At 55.2% G+C, this 21,138-nt stretch overlaps 1 protein-coding gene across 1 annotated transcript in view; it reads right to left on the bottom strand.

Annotated features, from left to right (window-relative positions):
- Positions 1-7,980: 7,980 nt before the first annotated feature.
- Wnt3a (Wnt family member 3A) overlaps positions 7,981-21,138 on the bottom strand; it is a 29,228-nt gene continuing 16,070 nt past the window's right edge. The window contains exons 4-6 of the mRNA XM_010612052.2: positions 15,927-16,192; positions 12,231-13,327; positions 7,981-8,374 (exon numbers count right to left, since the gene is read on the bottom strand). Of these exons, the coding sequence (XP_010610354.1) occupies positions 12,848-13,327; positions 15,927-16,192 (746 nt within the window). The 3' untranslated portion in view covers positions 7,981-8,374; positions 12,231-12,847. The remainder of the gene's footprint in view (positions 8,375-12,230; positions 13,328-15,926; positions 16,193-21,138) is intronic.

Raw genomic sequence — 21,138 nt, 5'->3', positions numbered from 1 at the left:
AAAAAAAAAAAAAAAAAGAGGCCAAAGGTAACTTGTGTTAATCCGTCTCAATAAATTCAGTATTAAAATATTTATATATGTTTTTCTTTTCCTGATGCACACATTTGTGTTACTCTCTCTATCCAGCTACTTGGGAGGCTGAGTCAGGAGGATCACAAGATCTGGCTGGCCAGAGCAATTCAGTGAGATCTATCTAAAAAAAAAAAAGTCAATAAAAGAAGTTCCATTATTTTGGAGAACAAAGAGTTTAGTGAAATGAAAACATATATAGAAACAGGAGTTTAAATAAAATTCATGAATAGTTTCATTATGTGTATCTAAAATGTACCGATAAATGTTTTGCTTTTTTAAAAAAAGTAAAAAAAATAATAAAACTGGTGTCAGGATATAGCTCAGTGGTATAGACTCTTTGCCTAGCGCATGCAGGGCGCTTGTTGAATCCTCAGCACTGCAAAATGAAGAAATAATACAATGAAAATAAAATTTCTGTGAGAATAAAATAATAAAACAGATTGCTGCATGCCCACCACCTTGCTCCATGCTGTGTGTGTCCTTTACCATCCCGGGGTTAAGGGCCAGGGAACCCCTCCACAGGGTCATCTGGAGGCGTGTCCCAGCCAAAGGTAGTTTATGGGGAAACTGAGCCCCGCCTCGTAGTTTAGGGCCACCTTTCGGTGGACCAGGTAGGACCAGCTTTGGCCAGGAGGGGGCGTGGTGAGCTGGAAGAGGGTGGTGTCCCAGGACCAGGTGGTTCAGTACCTCTGCTCAGATCCAGGCCCACCCCACTCTGGCACTCAGTGCAGCCTCTGTGAACCCCAAGGCCAGGGCTCAGAGGGCTTGGGGAGGGCAGGGCCCAGCGAGGACAGGAAGCCCAGGCTCCCCACACCTGCCCTGTGGGTCTCCTCCTCTGCGCATTGGTAAGGTCCTGATGATAAACCAGGCACCGAGCTAGCATCTCCCCAAGCCCCAGGAGTGACAGGAACAAGTCCATCCACCCAAAGAGGGCTCATAGGGACTCTGCTTTATTGCCAGCTGGGGTGGGGGTCAGAATCCCAGGTGAGACAGCCTGGGCTTGCAGTGGCACCTGAGGTTGGGGCCGTGCTAGGACGGAGCCCCCAGCTGTGGGTGGTGCTGTCTGCAGGCAGGTGGTGTCAGGCTGGGTGGGATTAGAGGACCCAGCTGGTGACCCCTGCAGAATAGCTTGCTTGCTTTCGAGAAGAAAACCCACACCTTTTGGTGTCACGGAAGTCTCCCAGGTTGGTTGCTGAGCAAGAAACAGAAGTAAAATCTGGATCCATCCAAGCCCATCCAGCAGCCTCCCTCCCACTGGCCACCCTGGAGGGCACTGCTGCAGGATGGGACCCTGTGGGCCCTGGGAGGGGCAGGGCCTGCACAATGCTCACCCCTAGGCATTTGCCCTGGGCTGGGATCTGGGATCAGCCTCCTTGGACTCTCATTGCTCAGGTCCTGCAGGAGGCACACAGCCATACAGAGGGTCATGGATGAGGTTCAATAATGGAAAGGCTGGGCAACCATCTTCCACTTCCCCTACACCGGCCCTAGCCCCATCTTGCCAGCCCTTGGTCCACAGAGGAGCCTGGAGCTGTGCGTGGCCCCTTCTCCCTCAACCCCATGCAGGTTTCCACCACTGGTTGCCATCTGGATGGGGCCAGGCACTGCAGGCCTCCCCTTCGGCCCATTTCACAGGCAGGGCCTGCTTTCTGTCTGGGCTGGCTCCCGACACCTGGGCCAGCAGGTAGGCTGGAGGCTTTATTAACCTATGACTCAGGTTTAGCATTTCCCCTTGTTTGGAATTCAGGCAGCATTCCCCACAACAACATTAGCAGGACCTATAGTTTAAAAGTTCTTAAACTGGCATGTGTAATTGTACATGTTTATGGGGTACAGTGTGACAGATCAATAGATGTCTGCTCAAATCAGGGCAGTTAGCATTTCCATCTCAGTCAGCAGTTACCACTTCTTCTTGCTGGGAGCCTTTGAGCTCCTCTTCCAGTCTTCCTAAAGAACATAACAGCCCGCACATTGTCACACTGCATCACAGGAACCCTGGAGTACCTCCTCCTCCCAGGGCACTGTGGTATTTGACCTCCCACCTCCCTTGCTCCAGCTCCCTGGCAGCAGTATTCCACTCTTGTCCATCTGTCCATCCATGAGATCAGCTTTTCTGCTGCCCTGAATGAGTGAGGTGATGCTTTACTTGTCTCTCTGTGCCTTGCCTGGCTCTTTTCACTTAATTCCAGGCTCATCTACAAATAAAAGGATAGTGCTCTTTTTATTTATTTGGTACCAGTGATCGCACTCGGGATCTTGCACTTGTGAGACAGGCAGTGGCACCATTGCTAAATCCCCTGCCTGATCATGCTCTTTGTTAAAGTTGCATACTAGGACCTGTGGCTTCTATAAGTGGTAGAAGTCTCAGACCTTTTTTAGTCTGGCTTCACAGGAATCCAGAAATGGTTTATACTTCTCACACAACAGACATTTGGGTGCATTGCCTGGTTTTGCCATTTTGGGTGCCAATAACAAAAGAATTCCCAATCTACAAGGACACTCACAGATCTGCTGCCTGTCGAGAGAAGTGAAAGACCACACAGGCCTCAGAGTATTGGTAATAGCCCATTTTCTTTGTCACAATGAGACCTCACCAGCCAGGGGATCTCCTGAAGGTCCCTGCCACGCACACACAGCCTCATCCCTCTGTAACCCGGATAGAGGCTGGCTGTGGCCCTGTCAGCTGTGGGGCTGATTCTGACCTCAGGTTTTTATGTGGACAGCATGGAGCTTCCAGTCACCTAGAGCTTCCTGTCTGGGAATCTGCATCTCCCACAGGGCTGCAAATCCTGCCAGCCTGGGAGTTGAGATGTGATGAGGCCTTGCAGGGTGCAGGGCTCCACAGGCTGGCCAAAGGGGGCCAGAGTGTGGGGCTAGCAATCTGAGGGGTCTGTGTACAGGGCAGCAGAGGTGTAGGATGGGCTCTGGGAAGCCCAGGCCCCACACTCCCAGAACCTCCTGTGCACCCACAGTGGTAGACAAAGTAATCACCTGCAGCCTGGTCACAGCCCCAGCCCCACTGGCTGATGGAGAGAAAACCCTATGCCTTTTGGCATCATAAGTCTTCGAGTCCAAGGCCCAGGAGAGATCTGTTCTGGCTCCCATCCAGTTGGGGACCTTTTGTCTCTTCTCCAATCCTGAGCCAGCCACCCCAAAGATGAGCAGACTGAGGCCAGAGGACAGGAGGTGTCCAGAGCAGGGAAGCCCTAGGACTGGACCTCACCTGAGGTCTTTGTTTATAAACTCAGGTGCAATTGTGCAGAAGGACATGCATGGCAAAGCATCTTATGTATTAAATGCACAGTACACCAGCTGTGCTGAATGAATGTGTGGGTGCAGCCCTCACCCAAGTGAGACCCAGAGCCCCTCCATTTCAGGTCCCAATACACAGCCCACCGCAAGCCTCAGGTAAGCACAGATTCTTGGCTGTGGTGCCCCTGGAACATCACTTCCTGTCCTCAAAATTGCCTATCAGGATGATGGCTCTGGAGCATCTCCTGGCCCTGCCCTTTCACCTGCAGTAGGGTGACCAAGGTTCTGGGGGAATAGGGCTGGTCAGCCAAGTCCCAAGACCTCAATGGTCCCAGGGAAGATGAGATCCCAGTCTGCTGCCTGCACACGTGAACTTCAATACTTATGGACTTCCACATCCAGAAGTAGAAACGAAGCCTCCCTCGGTTTCCACTAGGGGAGCAGTTTGACAGCAGCTTGGAGCCTGTCCAAGTCTTCAGCCACCAACGGACACCTTGGAAAACTGCTACCTCGGGCCTCTTTCTCTCCCTGTAAAGCCACCAGTGCCATCTAGGGCATCTTGTGATCTGGTCCAACCTTCGTCCTGCCCCAAAGCCCACCTCCAGATTCTGTGCAGCATCCGTGCATCCCTGAGTTCCAGGGACACTTCCAAACCAACCCGCTCTCCACTGCTTGCTGACAAGTACCTGGGAGCCTCTGTGGCATAAACAACCCTTGTGGATGCTGTTCCCAGCCCTGGGTATCCAGACCTCGGGGCCTCACTGCATGTGGCTGCAAGGGTGCTGGACTCTTGCAGGAGGACACCTGGCCTGCTTGTCCAGGCTGGGGTCTTGGGTGAGTCAAAGGAGGGGGTGGCTCCTGGTTTATTGCCCGATCCCCCCAGACCTTGTTCACCTGGCACTTCTGAGGGGTCATTGTTTGGGAATGGGGTCTGATGGGTAGCATTAGGAACAATCAGAGACGAGAACACCCTGGACGTGACTGGGCCCTGAACCCTCATCCTTGAGGGAGAAAGGAGAGGGGGATTTGAGGCCCACTGAAGGTGAGATGAGGCCAGAGTGAGGGCCCCGGGAGCGGGAGAGGCAGGTGCGGGCCTCACTGGGGCCCTGTGAGGGATTCCCTGCCCTTGCCTCCCCTGGCCTGCACACCTGGGACAGGGCCAGCTGCGCCGTTCTCAGCCACCCCCTCGCTGTAGTGAGGCAGACCTGTCCATGTGAACCTGCAGCTGGGCCAGGAGTCAGGGTCTCTGGGCCTGGAGAGACTGTGGAGGGTACATGCCCTCCCTATGCCTCAGCACCTGGGCTCTGCATACATATCCAAGGGCGGCTGAGTGCTCACAGGTGGCCACCTGGCTGTCCACCTGGGTGTGTGCCTGCTCGGTCAGTATGGGCAGCCGATCAGCTGGGAGTGCAGCTTTGAATAGCTTGCTGCCTTCAAGGCTTTGGTGTGGGGAGCAAAGCCTCAATCTGGGACCCCTCACTGGAACCCAGCAGAACTAGGGAAGCCCCCAGCACCGAGCCTATCAGGGTGGTGCTCAGGTTTGAGCGGGGCAGGCCAGGTGGGGGTCTGGCTGTCTCAGCCCTGAAAGAGCTCTCCACCCCGTCCTCACTCGTCACTCCCAGAGCCTGTGTCTGGGGGAAGCCAGGCGTGGAGAATGTTGGCCCTGCAGCTACACCTTGACTGGCGCTGCTGGGGCAGCACAAGTGCCTGTGCAGGGCCCACCTCTTGAAGCTACTCGCATCCTCAAACAAGGCACCCAGGACCTTCCCCAGGGACCTGACGTCGGGTCCCCAGGGACCTGGGAGGTTGGGGGAAGGCACCGAGCTCCTGGCTGAGTCCCTTTCTGCTCAGGAGTGGGAGGCTCTGTCCTCTGAGAGAAGCTTAAACTTCTTATATCCACTGCCCTCTCATTTTTCTCTTCCACCTACTCTGGTAAAATACTGTAACACAAAATTTACCTTGTTAACATTTTTCAAAAAAGCACAGTAAGACTTTACTTGGGACCCCTGCAGTGGGCTTTTGCAGTGGAGGGAGGGAACCCTCACCTTTTTTCTCGGTGCCCAGCAGGCCTTCTGTCTCCAGACCGTCTCATCTGCCCAAATGGAAGCTCTGAACCTCATAGACGCTCCCTCCTAGCTCCTCCTCAAGCCCTGTCAGCCTTATTCAACTTCTATCTCCAGGCATTTGACAACTCTTGGGCCCCTATGAACAGGCTTGTGCAGCATGTGTGCCCATGTGCACACTTGTGTGGCTTCTTCCACTGAGCATGGCAACCTCGGAGTTCATCTGTGCAACAACACGTGTCACAATTCCTTTCCTTTTCTAGGCTGAGCAATCGTCCCTTATCTGGGGGACCACATTTCCCTTACCTGTTCATCAGTGGACACAGGGTGTGTCCTCTTTTCTGCAATACCCTGAAGTGGAGTCGCTTGATCCTGCGGCGATTCTAGTTTCTGGAGGAATGGCTGCACTGCTCTCCCCTGAGGAATACCATTCTGCACGCCTCCTGCAGTGCACAGGGGGTCCAACGTGTGCACACGCTCACTGACAACAGTAGCCTCTTGTTTGCTCGGTGTTTTGACAGCAGCCAGGACATGGTGTGTGTGTGTGACAACGATGACAGTATTGCACTGTGGTCTTGATTTGCACCTCCCTGGCAGCGGGTTGTACGAGGTGTCTTTTCCTGGCTGGTTGCTTGTTCTCCTGTCCTCTGGGGAAACAGCCCTCCTCCCTCACACACTTGCTTGCTGGTTTCAGCTACACTGGCCCTTTAGCACCCAGCTTTATCTGCTGGGCCCGACAAGTTGCACATGCCAACTTCTCCTGTGGGTTCCTGCCCCCTTTCTTGGCTGGACCTGCCTTCCTGCTTCTCTGCCTGTGATGCTTCATGTCATCACGTTTGCACATTGGATGGGTTATTTGCGGCTTTTTTTTCTTTTTTTGAAACAGGGTCTTGCTCTACAGTTCAGATGGGCCCTGCACTCACTATGTTGCCCAGGCTTGCCTCGAACTTTCAGCAATTCTCCTGCCTAGGCCTCTTGAGTGAATTTGAATTGGGGACCCTATAGATGTTAGAGATGTGCTTACTGAACAGCTGGCAGCTGGCGGATGATGTCACTGCAGGGCAGGTGACAAACAGGGACAAGGGGACAAGGTGGCTCAGACAGGGGCTTCCTGCCTGGGGCCACCCCTCCCAATGCGCCAGGCTCCCTGTCACAGCCTGTCAGTTGACTGCATGGAAAGCACAGGGCAAGGAAGCTACCGGGCGGGGGCGCTCCTGCCCAGGCCACTGCACTTTAATTAAACCCGCCCGTCTTTGACCCCACTCTGCCATCGCATTCTCTGCTTAATTGGGGCTCTTTGGAGCTGCCAGCCGAGGTTAATTACAAAGCCCAGCTGAAGGCATCTGCCGCCAGCGCCCACCAGCAGGGCCCCACCCCGACATCTGTGCAAAGCAGCTCCCCTCCAATCCCGCAGCCCTCACTCACTTCAATGCAGGACCGCAGGAGCCCGCTGCTCCTCAGATGTCCTGACCCCCGACTGCCTGTGTCCCCATGTGGGAAGCCGGGCTGGCTCCCATCATCGAGGGAGCTGTGCAGGCTGAGCCTTGTCCTCCCCGGCTCCAGGCAGAGGGGCTGGCTGCACTGCCGGCCAGGTGTGGGGGGGGGCTCCTATTTCCTGGGCTTGGCAGCAATGAAGAGACACATTGGGGGAGATAGCAGAGGGAGAGACATGGACAGATCCCACAGAGGGGCTGGTAGCCCACCTAGGGCCATTGCACCCATCTTGGCATGGGCTGAGGGCCCAGCAGGTGCCAGGTGGGAGAGGACTCAGGGAAACTGACTGCAGGGTTGATCTGTCCCCTGAGAGAAACTAAGCTTCATCCACAAGAAAAGAAAATCTGCAAAACCACCCAGAGGATGCTGGTCAGGGTGGGTTGGCTGAGTGTCACACTGGCTAGGGCTAGCATGGGCCCGGGGAGGGTGCACCTGGCAGCCTGCTCCATGAGGAGTACCCAGAATACCCTGCAGCCCAGGGGTCTTCGTAGACCCCAGGCGCCTGGGAGACTCATAAGGTACTCTGGCCCTTCCCATGCCCTCTCTTGAGCTGGCTGGGTCAGGAAGGGAATTAAAGTAGAGATGGTCTTGTCCACCTACTGCCTGGCTGGCATAGGGGATCAGAACCAAGACAGGGTGGCAGGAAGCCTAGGAGGAAACACTTAACCTGGATGCCAGGCCAGGCTGGGAGGCAGGAGGCAGGGAGCACAATGGCAGCACATGGCCGTGTCACACTGGCCCCAGCCCCACCTGCACTATCCCCAATAGCAACCATGAAGCAAGCTTGTTTGTAGGACCTGGTAGTCTGTGGTTTGCTGGGAAGTCCCTGGAGTGGCTGTTTGGTGACCTCAAAGGTGACCTCCAACAGGTGAGTGCCCAGAAGAACCTGGCAATGCCACCTGCTTGGGCACAGAGGAGGTTTTTCCATTTAGCACCAGCAGCAGCTCTGATCCTCCTCCCAGGCATCTTCTGTGGCCAGTGTCCAGGAACACCTGCGCACTGTCCTCTCTGAGCCTGGCCTGGCAAGAGCCATAAGGGGCTCTAAGGGAGGACATCCAGTGCTGGCCCAGTCCTGTCTGGGGAGGGCTCCATGGCTGCAGCCCAACTCACCCTGCCCTGACCTCGTGTTCCTCTTGCACTGTCCCTTGCTGTCCTGCCTTGTCCCGGGAGCTGGGAGCTGCCCATGATGCCCAGGGAACCCCACCTTTACCCTCCCACCCTAGATCATGGGGCACCCCTGCTGGGCTCTGACAATGTAGTTGTGGCTCACTCAACTTGCTCCTGGGATGCCACTGAGCTGGAGGGCTCGGTGGTCCTGAGAAAGGCAGGACAGCAGCAGCCACCCTGCTAGTCAGTTCCAGGTTCCTAGGTCCTTCCAGGCCCCTTCCAGGGTCCCTGGGACGATAATGGGCTCCAGGCAGTAGGCAGAAGCAGCCAAGGGGCTGGAGTTAGTTCTGGGGTTGGTGGGCATCTTCGAAGCGTCTGAGCAGGATCTGGAAAACAAGGTCAGAGGACATGACCCTATCAAGGGAAGTGAAAAACTGGCATGGAGGTCCAGGACGTCCAAGGCTGAAGGGTCGATGCTGAGTTAGCTGTGGGTGGGACAGGAAGGCACCAGCTGAAGTCCCTGCCTGGGGTTCAGCTTCCAGCTCCACAATCAGAGGTCATACATGACCCTGTAGCACCAGACCACGGGGCACAAGTTAAGAACCTAGACTCTACCCATGGCCACTGGGAAGCCATGGAAGCCTCTTAAGTCAAGGACTAGAGCAAGGCCACCTAGCCTGTCTCCCACAGGGCCTGACACAGATCTGGAAAATAAAAACACTTGGGGAAGAAGCCTATGTTGTCCCCAGGTCTACTCCAAACATCAGCCACCCACTGGCCTCCCTAGAGCTCACACAAGGACGAAGGGGAGGTGTGGCCCACGCCATCCCCTGGCCAAGAGCATGGGGCTCTGTCTGGGCCTGCCTGCCTCTCCTGGCAGTGGCTGCCCGGGAAGTTCCCATTCCCACTGCCTCCTCCGGCACTGAGGCCTCGAGTTCCTGCATCCATCCTGCTTGGCCAGGAGCTAGGGCACGTGGAGGGGGATGAATAAGGCTGCACCTGGGCCACGCTCCTGCCTTGCCTAGGTGCACTCTCTGCCTCCCTAGCCTCCCTCCTTCCTCTGGGGTTTGGGAGACCGGCCCTCCCTGTCTTTGCACCATAAACACCAATTTGCAGGGCCCTGAGAGCCAAATGACTATTTACCAAGTGCTGTGAAAGCTCAAATAAAAAGTGAGTGAGAGAAAGACAGGGAGAGGGAGGGAAAAGGCCAGCACAGAGGGCTCAGAGCTAAACAGCAATTAGCAGCTCTGACAGTCCAGCCCTCCCAGCGCCTGGGCACCCGGCTGGGCTGGGAACTCCATCCAGGCTTCTCTGGACTCCCTGCCTCCACCCTCCTGGCATCTGCCACGGTTTCTCAGAGGGCAGCAGGCTCCTGGCCCTGCAGTGATCTAGCAGGCACCCAGAGGGATGCAACTCACCTCTCAGAGAAGCCTGGGGTGTCACCTGAAAGCTACACCCTGCGACTGGGCCTGTACTCTGGCTGGTGTGCCTGGCCCAGCAAGGCTGCAGGGGTGTCTGAGGGGTGCCCAGGTCCCACCATGGGCTTCTGGGGAGAAGTGCTGAGCCCAAGGCTGTAGTCTGAAAGATCCTGTTCCAGGCAACCCTCTAGGGAGAATGGCAGGTCCCTGGGGAAGAGTGGGTGTGAGTCCCTGCCCTGTCCCCAACCATCTGACAGACCCCAGGGTAGGCTGTGTCACTGGGCAGGTAGAGGCGCTCAGGAAGGGTAAGACCCTGGGGTCAGAGGGCAGGGGCTGTGGTAAGAGCTCTGGGCAGAGTGCAGTGGGCTCTGGTTGCCTTGAAACCTCTCCGAGCCCCTTCCAGGTTCCCTCTTGGAACTTGGTCCAAGAGGACCAGGTCCACCCGCTGAGCTCTGCCTGACACCAGGGAGCCCATGGTGAGGACCCCAGCTCTGAGCTCAGGGGTGTGGGTCCATGCTCACTTCTGCAGCCAATGAGATGCTGAATACCACAGAGAGATTCCCATGCTAGCCCAGCCGGCTCTGGGGGTGAAGCTACAGGTCCCCTTCTCAGTGGACCTTGGCGCTAGGCCAGCCTTGCCAGACTCATCGGTGGCCATGCAGATTTGTAAACTGAGGCCCACATAGCAGACTGGGCCATCTCTGGAGGAGGTCCTAGTTCTCTCCCTCTCCAAGCAGAAGCTTGTCCCCTCTTCCAGCCCCAGAGACTTCCGGACTCCTTCCTGGCTGCCTCCTGCCCCAGTGGCTCGCGCCCTGTGACTTGGCCTGGACCCTCTAGTCACAGACTAGTCACCTTTACCTCACACACCTACCACCCAAATGTTGCTGGGGTGCATCCTGGGACGGGAACTGAAGCCCCAGAACCCAGAAAGGGTGAGTGCAGGAGAGGTGGCAGAGAGGAGGGGAGGGCTCAGGTGGGGACGGGCCACACCCCTCCAGGACTTCAAAGCCCTAGTGTGAGATTTGCAGGGGGCTGGGCCACAACAGCCCCTACCTCCGTGCCTTTCATATGGTTATTCGTGGGCTGTCTCAACTACCTGCGAATGGGCTGGCCAGCTCATTTCCTCCTTGGGGTGGTGGAGGGGGCTGTAAATCCCCAGAGGAGCGGCAAAAGGAGACTGCTCAGGCCAGCAGAACCCCTGGAGAGCTGCTATTTCAAGGCCTCTTACCTCTGAGGGAACTGAGACCCAAAGGGTGGCTGATTTCATCCACCCACACCCAGTTCCTCAAGGGCTATGAACTGGGCCCACGGCTGTAGATGCCCCATTCCTGGTCAGTTTTTTGTGGAATCTGCCTTTTGTGCACCCCAGGATGCTGGGGACAGCCAGCCCAGTATTTCCCTCTGGACCACTAAGACCATCATCATGGAGACCCCTCGAGCACTCGGGGGCCAGCATTGTCCTGTCCTGAGAGCAGAGGCAGATAGCCCGCATGTCAGTCCACGTGGGCTGTCTGTGAGTGGATGTGTGGGCCTGCTCCCCCGAGGGCCGACAGCCGTGCTCCAGGCATCTCTGTCTGTGAAGCACTCTGCCCTGCTGTTCTGCCCACCCGCCCATCAGAGCCACACCCATCCTTCTCATGGGGCTTCCAGCTTGGCACCCCAGCAGGTGCCAAGTAGGGCAGCAACTCAGAAACTGTGGGGCCTGTGGGATTGGCCTGACAGAGGCCCATCACTGCCCCTCAGGGCCATGGCCCAGGATTGGTCCCTTCCTGCTGGTGACTCACTTCCCAGAGCCAGAGAGGACAACTGTCTTCCTGCCTCCTCTTCACAGAGCGGCGCCAACTCCATCCCACCTGGCATAGGTCACAGAGGCCTGGAAGCCAGTGACCCGGGGTATGCTTGGCTCAGGAGTGTGGGGTGCAGCAGGCCCCAAGGGACCCAGGGGAGGGAGGGGGTCATGGGCTCGGGGCGGGCATCAGGCTAGCTGCCCTCCAGCCAGACCCCAGGGTGCTGTGGGACTTCCAGGTGGCTGTTTTCCCACCTCCTCTAGACCAGCACTGTCCCCTGGGAAGATGGGGGAGCACTGCGTCTCCTCCCTGCTCTGCCAGGGGCAGCATCCTGGCTCCTATTCAGCTCCATGGGGGCAGCATGGACCTCCTGCTCCCAGGGCTCTCAGGCGACCTTCCTGCCATGGAGGTGGGGACAGTTGGGGTACAGGCACGGAGGAGCAGAGAGGGCAAGAGACCCTGGACGGGTCCCAGTCTCCACAGGCAGAGGCCCCAGTCTCCACAGCGCAACCAGTGTGCTGACTGAGCAGGTGTGGGCCATCTGGGAAAGCCGATGGGCACGGGGCTCTCAGGGCAAGGCCACCCATCCATCCCCCAAGGGTGAGGACCCAGGACACCCTGGTAGCCAGTCCTACCTCAGGGTCCTGGTGACCCTCCACACCAGGATTCAAAGGGGTTTCACCCTACCCCCTCCTGGCTCTTGGGAACGAAGGCTGTGCCACTCCCTACCCTGGGCTCAACTCTACCCTGGGCTCAACTCCACGCTTTCCCCAGCTTGGCCTGCACCTGCTTTCTGGGGCTCAGCTGTCCAGCATGCCTCCTCCTGAAACCCTGCCTTTGTCTCTCTGTGCCTACTCCAGGTCCATCAGCAAATTCGAGGGCAGGAAACACTAACTACCCAGCCTGACCAGAGCATAGCACCTGCAAGTGTGGAAACATCACAGCCAGCCTTGTTAATATGTACAATTAATACATGTTAATAAAAAATAAAATAGGCAAAATAAAAGGAAAAACTCCAGCACAAGCCACAGACTTACTAGGTTGTTTCTTCAACTTTCCCCATTATTCAAAACTCATGTTTTATCAGTAAAATAATTTCTTTCATAGAAAGAAAAGAAAATCAAAATGAAACATGTCTAACTCCAGTGGAAGGTAGGTATAGCAGCAACAGATATAAAATTAACACCCCCAATTCCAACGCCAGGGAAGGACGGGCAGCTGCCCTTTCTGGCCCATCCCTTCCCTACCCGGAGGGAAAAATTCACAGTGGCAGGCCGAGCAGAGCTGTCCTGGACCGGCCGCTCTCTTGCAGGCTCGGGCCCTCCGTCCGCAGCCTGAGTGTGCGCTGAAGCCCTCGTCTCCCAGCAGCTCACAACGCCGTGGGGTCGGCAGGGGCACCGGAGAGCTGGGACAGCTGGGCAGCAGCAGAGCAGCGTCCGGGCTGCCGGTGGGGTGCAGGGCAGGGTCAGGCGTCCTTCTTCTCCCGGACAGCTCGGTGGTTGAGCGGGGGCTGCAGGCGTTCTTCGGAAGGTCCCGGTCGGGAAGGCGGGACTCCTAGGCCGAGGAGTGACGCACCGCGCCCGCTCTCGGTCAACTCAGAGGCGGGGCGGTCGGCGCCTCCCGGCGGCCTCTGCGCCTGCCCCGCGCAGGCGCGCTACTTGCAGGTGTGCACGTCGTACACGCGCGCGCACTCCTGGCAGCGCACGTAGCAGCACCAGTGGAACACGCAGTGGCACTTCTCGCGGCGCTGCTCGGTGCGCGCGTTGTGGCCGCGGCCGCAGCACAGCAGGTCGCAGCCGTCGATGCCGTGAGAGCTCACGTTGCAGGTGCGGTCGCGCGTGCCGAAGGAGCCGGTCTCGGGGTCTGGCTCGCAGAAGTTGGGCGAGGCTTCGTAGTAGACCAGGTCGCGCTCGGTGGGCGCCTTGAAGTACGTGTAGCGCGGCCGCAGCGTCTCCACCCAGCCACGCGACTCGCGGTGCTTCTCCACCACCATCTCAGACGCGCTGTCGTACTTGTCCTTCAGGAAGTCGCCCACAGCGCGGAAGTCAGGCTGCGACCACCAGCAGGTCTTCACTTCGCAGCTGCCCGACAGCCCGTGGCACTTGCACTTCAGGTGCATGTGGCTGGCGACGGCCTGCCGAGGGGCGCGAGCTTCGTGAGCACCGGCCTGCCTCGGCCTACAGGGCCTGGGGTGGCTGCGCGGCAGGGCCCTCCCGAGCCTGCAGGGGACCCAGGGCTCCTGGCGACACATGGCCAGGCTCCCCAAGCCTTCCGGGGATTCGGGTTTCCTCACCCTTCCTGGGGCCCGTGCCCCCCCCTGCTCCCGTCTATGTACAGCGGGAGTGGAGTGGAGGAGCCCTCCTGGGTGGGGCGGGGTGGGGTCTGGCCCTTCCCCAAGGCCTGTCTCAGTGCTGTCTTCCCTCACCCATGTCTCCTACCTCGTGCATCCACCCCACCGTGGATGGGGCCACCCACCCCTCGAGGGCTTTCAGCATCCCAAACTGTGAGATAAAGAAACCTCTTTTTTCTGTAAAGCACCCAGCATTTTGTTACAACAAAAAGCAGACTAATAGAGTTCAAATGAATTATAACATCAACATGGATTTCGCCTGTTGTTTCTTTCAGTGTGGCTACTGGATAATCTCCCCTGTCTGTGTGGCTCTGCCTGTGGCTCCTGTTGTGTTTGTTTTGGCCAGTACTGGTGGAAGACCTTCGCCAGGCTCTGGGTCCAGCCCCCCCACATTGGCCCCAGGCTTGTGTGGTGGTGTGGGGCCACCCCCAACCCCACTGTGCCGGGGGGGGGGGCACTGCATCTGACATGCATGTTATTCCCTCATTTGCAGTGGGGGCTTTCCAAAGAAGTGAAGACCAATTTGTCCCTCAGATTCCCAAAGGTGTGATCTTATGTTCTCCGAGGTTTCACTGTTCATCCTGAGAAGCCTGATGCCAGTTTTGTTCCTGATCCTTTGCATGAAATCCAAACATTCTCCTTGAAGCTTGGAGGGTTTCTCCATGGGGTGGGCTCTGAATTTCATAACACTTTGTTTCAAGGTTCTTCCCTCTCTGTGGCTTACCTACTGACTGGGCCGATGTGCTCTAGAACCTCAGTTCTGAGGAAACCTCCTGCTTTCTTTCTTTATTAACTTTCTCCTCCTTGTATTCGTTCTTCTCTTTCTTGGTGGACACACTCCAAATTTTCTGTCTTTGCCTCATCAGTTTTCATCTCTGTCTTTTTGTCTACCTTGTGGGAAGGAATGAGTTTCAACTTTCCTCTGAGATTTTTGTTTTTGTTATATTTTTAATTTTTTCTTTTTTCTTATGTCTTTTTTTCCTGACTATTCTTTAAAATTAATATTCCTATTCCAATATCACGGACACAGTGTCTTATACTTTGGGGATACTGACATTTTTTGAACCTTTCATCTCTCCTTCCCATCACATCACTCTTTCCTGTGAGCTCTGTGTGTGTGTGTGTGTGTGTGTGTGTGTGTCTGTGTTTCCCTCTTCCTGTTGTTGATGCAGCTCATGATGAAAAGTTGGGCACTAGACATCCTACTGGAGGCCCATGTGCATGGAGGGGTTGGAGACATGAGTCATAGGCTTGACTGCCTTTCTCTGTTGCGGCTTTCCCTGCTTTAGCATCTTAGGCCTTTCCTTCTGGGTTGGTTGGATTCCTGGAGGAGAACTGCCATTCCTTCTGCCCAGCATTGGGAGGTCAGGAAGAGAGATGGAGGTCTGAACTTCCATGCAGAGAAAGACCATTTCCACTGTGGCAGCTCACTCTCAGATGTGCCTGGTGCCCCTCAGACCAGTCACCTCACATCCTTTGCAGAGAATAAACCTCCAGCTTCTGACACAGGAGAGGATGCTCCCACAAGAAGCTGGGCAGAGGCCAGTGGGTTACATCAGTACCACGAGCTAACCAACCATGCTACTGGAGCTCTGCCAATGGGTTATAGAAGGCTTTAAAAATAGATTTTCCATCAATCTTCCCATTTCCACACCCATAGTCATCTTTACTTCTCAAGATACCAATGCTAAAATTCCTAGATCGAACCTCAGATTCTCCTCCACTGATTTAAAAACTCAATTTCAGGACGTGCTAATACCATGAGCAGCCTTGTATTTGGAAGTTTGTTCTTTGATCAGGGTGAGAAGTATCTCTGTCCTGAGAGACACCAAGTACATCTCACGGTGAGCTATCACTTGTCTTCCTGGACTTCCCAGTGTCGGGCCCAGTTACCCTCCGGCAGAAAGGTGGCAGCTTTCCAAATTTTGTTGCCATCAATTCTTCTCTTTTCCACAGTCTCATGAGCATCTGTCAATCTAGCAACGTACCTATCGTCTCTGTCATGTCTGCTTGTCCATTCTATCCACCATCCATCGTCCCTCCCGTCCCTCCATCCATCCACCTACCCATCTATCTCATCGATCCCTCTTCTCTTATCTCTGTCTCCCTCCCCGTGTCTGGTCACCTATGTATGAACCTCCTCGTGGCAGAAACCCTGGCCATAGCTCCATAGCTGCCTCACTGTCTCCCTCCCTGAGCCAGGCAGGCCAGGCCGTAGCCCTCCTCTTTCCCATGACCCTGCGTGCACAAGCGTGCTTGTCACCCTGGAGGAATGCAGCAGACGGCCCTGGCCTTCACACGTCCCTGGGCAGTGGGTGAGCAGCCCTCTGGCCTCGCCACCACAGATACCACTGCCCAGGAAGCTCCCGTGGCTGGGACATACCTGGCGGCCAGCCTCATTGTTGTGGCGATTCATGGCTGAACGGGCATCTGGCCGGTTCTCCCGGGCATCTGCGAACTCTCGGGACACCATCCCGCCAAACTCGATGTCCTCGCTGCAGCCACCCCACTTCCAGCCCTCACCCGGGGTGCCCTGGTGGCGAGTGCTGCAGCCGCAGATGGTGGCCGAGCCCTCTGCACAGGAGCGGGTCACAGCAAAGGCCACACCAGCTGAAGCGATGGCATGGACAAAGGCAGACTCCCGGGTGGCTGTGGGGAGAGGAGAGATGGGGTAGCAGGGCAGGGAGTGGCTGCATGGGCACCCACGAGGACAGAGGAGGTAGGACAGAGGAGAAGGAGAGCAGCTGCAGAGGGTGTCATCTACAAAATCCTTGCCCGTTGATGTCCTGAAGTGTTGCCTCTGCTCGCTGCTAGTCGTCTCATAGTTTCAGGCCTTCCACCGAAGTGTTTGGTCCGGTCAAAGCTGATTTTTGTATATGGCGAGACGTAAGGGCTGTCTTTCATTCTTCTGCATGCATGTGGGATCCCAGGCTCCCAGCCCTATGTATGGAAACACCCGTCCTTTCCCCAGCATACATTCTCCAGGCCTTTGTTGAAAATCAAATGGTGATGTGTGGATCTATTTCTGACCCCTGTTCCACTGGTCAGCTTTTATGTTAGCACCATGCTGTCTTGGCTATAGTGTATGTACATTGTAATATGTACGGTGAGATATGCTCAGCCCTAAAAAAGGATGGAAACGTGTCATTTGTGACAATGTGGGTAGTTGTTAAGTGAAATAAACTAGGGACAGAGAGATCAGAACACATGTTGTGGGAGCTAAAAACTTGATCTCATAAAAGTAGAAAGTGGGAAAGGAAGAAGAAAAGTACAGAATTGCACTTAGATAAGGGGAATAAATCCTGAGTGATGTGTTAGCTTTTGGTTTCCGTGACAAACTATCTGACAAAATCGACTTAAGTGGGGAAGGAGTTATTTTGGCTCATGGTTCCCAAGGTTCCAGGCCATGGTCACCGGGCTGTCACTTCTGGGCCTGTACTGAGACAAAACATCATGGTGGGGAACAGATCAACCACCTTATGGTGGGTAGGAGGTTGGGAGGGAGTCACAAAGGGGATGGGGACGTGTAAACCCCAGTGACCTATTCCAGTCAGGCGCCGCTTCCCTCCTACAAGTCCGTGCTGTTCTGAATCCCCACGACAGTCACCTCCACACACTGACATACTAGGGACAGGGCCTTCAGCACTGGACCCCTAGGGGATTTTAGGTCCAGACCATCACAGGTGACTACAGTGAACAATAATTTGTAATATATTGTAAAATAACTAGAAGAGGATTTGGAATGTTCTCATCAAAAAATGATAAATGGTTGAGGGGTAGATATGCTAAGAACTCTGATTTGATCATTATACAATGTACTCCTATACTGAAACATCACTCTGTGCTTCAAAAATATGTGCAATCACTATATTTCATTAAAACTTAAATAAATAGACAAAATCACACCAGGGTCAACAGGCACTTGAAGATTCTCAACGCCACTCATGGAGAAATGCAAACCAGATGCAACCAAGGCCACATCATTCCCAGGAGGATGGTCAGAATCAAGACACCAGATCCACAGGGGTGGTAGGGTATGGAGAGACCAGCAGCCTCATATGCAGCTGGGTAAAGGGAACATGGGTTCCCTCCCTTGGAGAACTTTAGGCACACACCCACCACCTGGGTCCCTATTGCAGGAGAAGCTGATTCCCAGGCACGGGCTCAGAAGCAAATACAACAGGAGTACACTAAGACAACAGCCCTGGACTGCGAGCCCACCTGTCCACCAATAGGTGGCTGGATAAAAATGCATAGTGTCCCTCACACAGAGTTCATCTAGAGTTATGGTGGCCCCTCCTTATCAGAGGTTTCAGCTACCCAAAGTCAGTCACAGTCCAAAAATATTGTGTAGAACATTCCAGAAAGAAACACTTCACATGTTTTAAGTGGCACTGTTCTGAGTGGTGTGACGAAATCTCATGCCATCCTGCTCTGTGCCCCCAAGATGTGGCTTGTCCTGGATGTCCTACACTCATCACCTAGTGCCCCCATGTTATCAGGCCAACAGTTGCAATATCATGGTACGTGTGTTCAAGCAACCCTTCTTTTACCTAATGTTGGCCTTAAAGCACAGGAAAAATAAAGCTGGCCATTTGGCTATGCCAAGGAAAATCCAGAAAGAGCTCCCTTCAAGGGAAAAGAAGAAAGCTCTGTAGCAAGGAAAGAAAATAAATTATATGCTGAAGCTTGGCTTTATGTGGCCAGCAATAACTGTGCTACTAAAAAGTTCCTCCATACTTTTCTGGCTAGTGAAAGCCTGTTCAGATTCAAGACTCTTTCCACATTGTTAGTCAGATATAAGGAAAGGAAGAAGGGAATTATGTGACAAAACTTCCATAAAAACAGATCCATCCAGGGAAGCCATCTTCCCTAGAGACTTGCTATGGTATCATGCAGCGATTATTGATTGAGTGCATGCAAAGTGTCAATTATCCGTTTTTCCTTCGTTCCATCCATCTATCCATCAATCACCACCCATCCGTCTACCATCTACCTACCATCCATCCATCATCCGTCACGATTCATCCTCCACTCACCACCCATCCCCCAGCCTCCATCCATCCACTCATCCATGATCTGAGAGTCTACATGATCCAGCACCAGGTGTACACTAAAAGTGTAGCATGCAACAAGGCTTTCTGAAAGGTGAAGGATGTGGTTCTGGTGGTGATGAGTGGGTGGCTCACTGTCCAATGGAGGGAGTCCCTACCTCGCAGAGGAGGGCCCAGGTAAAGCCTTCTCTACCTCTAGTGGGAAGGTCTGCTGGTTTCAGTCAGATCTTGTGCATTGAGTTGTACTGAGTTACCTGCCTCTGGGAGCCTATGGTGGACAAGGGAGAGTGTAGGGGGAAGAAGGACACTAGTCAGCCTTGGCAACATGAGCTCTGGAGTGGGTCTGGGTTGGACAGACAGTGCATAGGTGGACAGACGATGAAGGGTGAGTGGGTGGGTGAGAGATGGGCAGATGGATGAGGGAGGGGTAGATGGATGATAGATGCATGCATGGATTGGTGGATGACAGATACATGGATAGATATGTAGGTGATGGTCGGGAGGACAGATGAGTGTATCAGTGGACAGAAGACGGATGGATGTGGGTGGGGGGCAGTAGGATGGCTGAGTAGACAGGGATGGTGGGTGGGGAACGTGTGTCTAGGGCAGGAAGAGCTGCCGGTGGGTACCATCATACCTGAGGGCAATGCACCCTTCAGATGCCAGGAACCATATGTACTTAGCAGTTACTTTGCCTCCCTAAATCTTAGGACTTTTGAGGCATCTGAACAAATCCTGATTTCAGGTTTGGATTTCTGGGCTTGTCAAATATTAATGATCATCGGTGGACTGAAAGAAGACTGCTGAGTGTTTCCGTTTTGTTGGGAGGAGCTAAAACATTAAAAAATGCCTACTGCATTTTGAGAAAAGGACTTCTGAACACCAAGAAGGAAGGATTTACTTCCAAGTCCCCGAGGAGCACTTGCAACAGTCACTCCAAGGCCCTTGTCTTTGTCATGTTACTGTGAAGCCAATCGGGGCCATGACTGTAGTGCCAACTATGCTGTAAGGGGGCCAGAAGGCCTCTGCCTGTCCCCACAGGCTGCTCTCCCATGGAGAGGTGGCAGCAGGGACCCTTGTGTGCTCGGAAGGCAGATACTGTGGAGCTCAGTTAGGAGGCTGCTCTGCCCTGGAGTGCAGTGGGGAGAGGGGTCCTGGCACATCCTCAGTTCACAGAAGAGAGGACAGCCCAGACAGGAAGACAGCCCAGAGTGTCAGACCTGAGCTAGGCTACATGGCCTGGACAGAGGTGTTCCGAGAGATCTCCACGGCCTCCTGCACACATGTACAGGTTCTCCAGGCTCCTGTGGTGGCTTCTGGCCCCAGCCTTCACAGGTAACCCCCATGTGGCTCAGCTCCATGCCTGACCAAGGGAGATGTTGCTGGGGGCCAGGAGGGAGAGCCACTGGGGCAGGTGTATCCTAGCTCGAAGGGGACCCTGCATAGACTTTCAGCAGGACAGATGTGACTTAGGAAGGAAGGATTCCTGGGACTCTTGCTGAGCTGGACTTAGGGACCATGAGCAGTGGGGCTTTGTCACTGGCCCTGCAGGGAAGCTGCTCTGCCATGGTACTAGGAAACAAATCCCACCCAAGGGACCCAGGCCCAGCTTCAGAGTCCGCGCTGTCCCAGTCCCCTTCCTCTGATGGGATGGAGGACTGCAGGAGAGATAACTCAGCCTTGGCTCCCTGGGCTTGGCTGCATCCTGCCATGTACTACCTGCCCCCTGTCCATGGTCAGTAGCCAGTGGTCAGTGGGTCTCTGGCTGGCCTCTGCCTGAACGAGGGTCCGTTGGTCCTGGGCCCAGGGCCAAGGCTCCCCAGGATCACAGCCGGTTCTGTCTGTCCAGTCGTGTCTCAGGGCACTGACCTCAGGCTGCAGGGCTTCATGCTCATCCACGCCTGCTCCTAGGTCCTGCAGAGCTGTGGCCCTTTCCCATGGTCTCTGGAGCTTGGAGCCCTCTTTTGGGGGCAGTGTAGACCACTGGCCAACCTTGGGTCCAGCAGCTGCCATAGCACCCTTGCTGAGCCTTGGCCCCCTGCTGCATGAGGGAAGCTCTGGAGACCCTCAGCCTGGTCCATTCCCTCCGTGTCTCTCCTGGCCCCAAGTTGGGCAAAACAAGGGGCATCCTCCTGCTAGAGCTGCTGATGCCAAGGCCTAGCCTCAGGGGTCCTAGTGACAGAGGTCTGGAGAACACAGGCCCCTCACCCATGCACCTGACACTGCCCTCCGTCGTGCAGGATGCCAGTCAGGCTAGAGCCTGTGGGCTCACGGCATGGCCAGCTAGGTTGCTCTGACCTGGGTCTCCTGGGTCCCTGTTTCTGAAGGGTCTCAGCCACTGCCGGAGCCTGGGGCACTGGATACTGGCTCCAGCGCCAGGCCCAGGATGGTGGTGCACATGGGAGTGGCTGCTGCCACCTTCCCTCCTGCCCACTGCCCTCTGCAGGCCAAGGAGGAGCCAGCGCCCGGAGGGGGTGTCTCGGTGGCATTTAGTAATCACACAGGGTACAAAAGGCCCTGGAGCCACCTGAGAGCGGAATG

Source organism: Fukomys damarensis, unplaced genomic scaffold (genome assembly GCF_012274545.1).
Source record: "Fukomys damarensis isolate Sample0158 unplaced genomic scaffold, DMR_v1.0_HiC HiC_scaffold_3, whole genome shotgun sequence".
NCBI lineage: Eukaryota > Metazoa > Chordata > Mammalia > Rodentia > Bathyergidae > Fukomys > Fukomys damarensis.
Note: the sequence above shows the minus strand (reverse complement) of the source record. Positions and strands in the feature narration are given on the sequence as shown.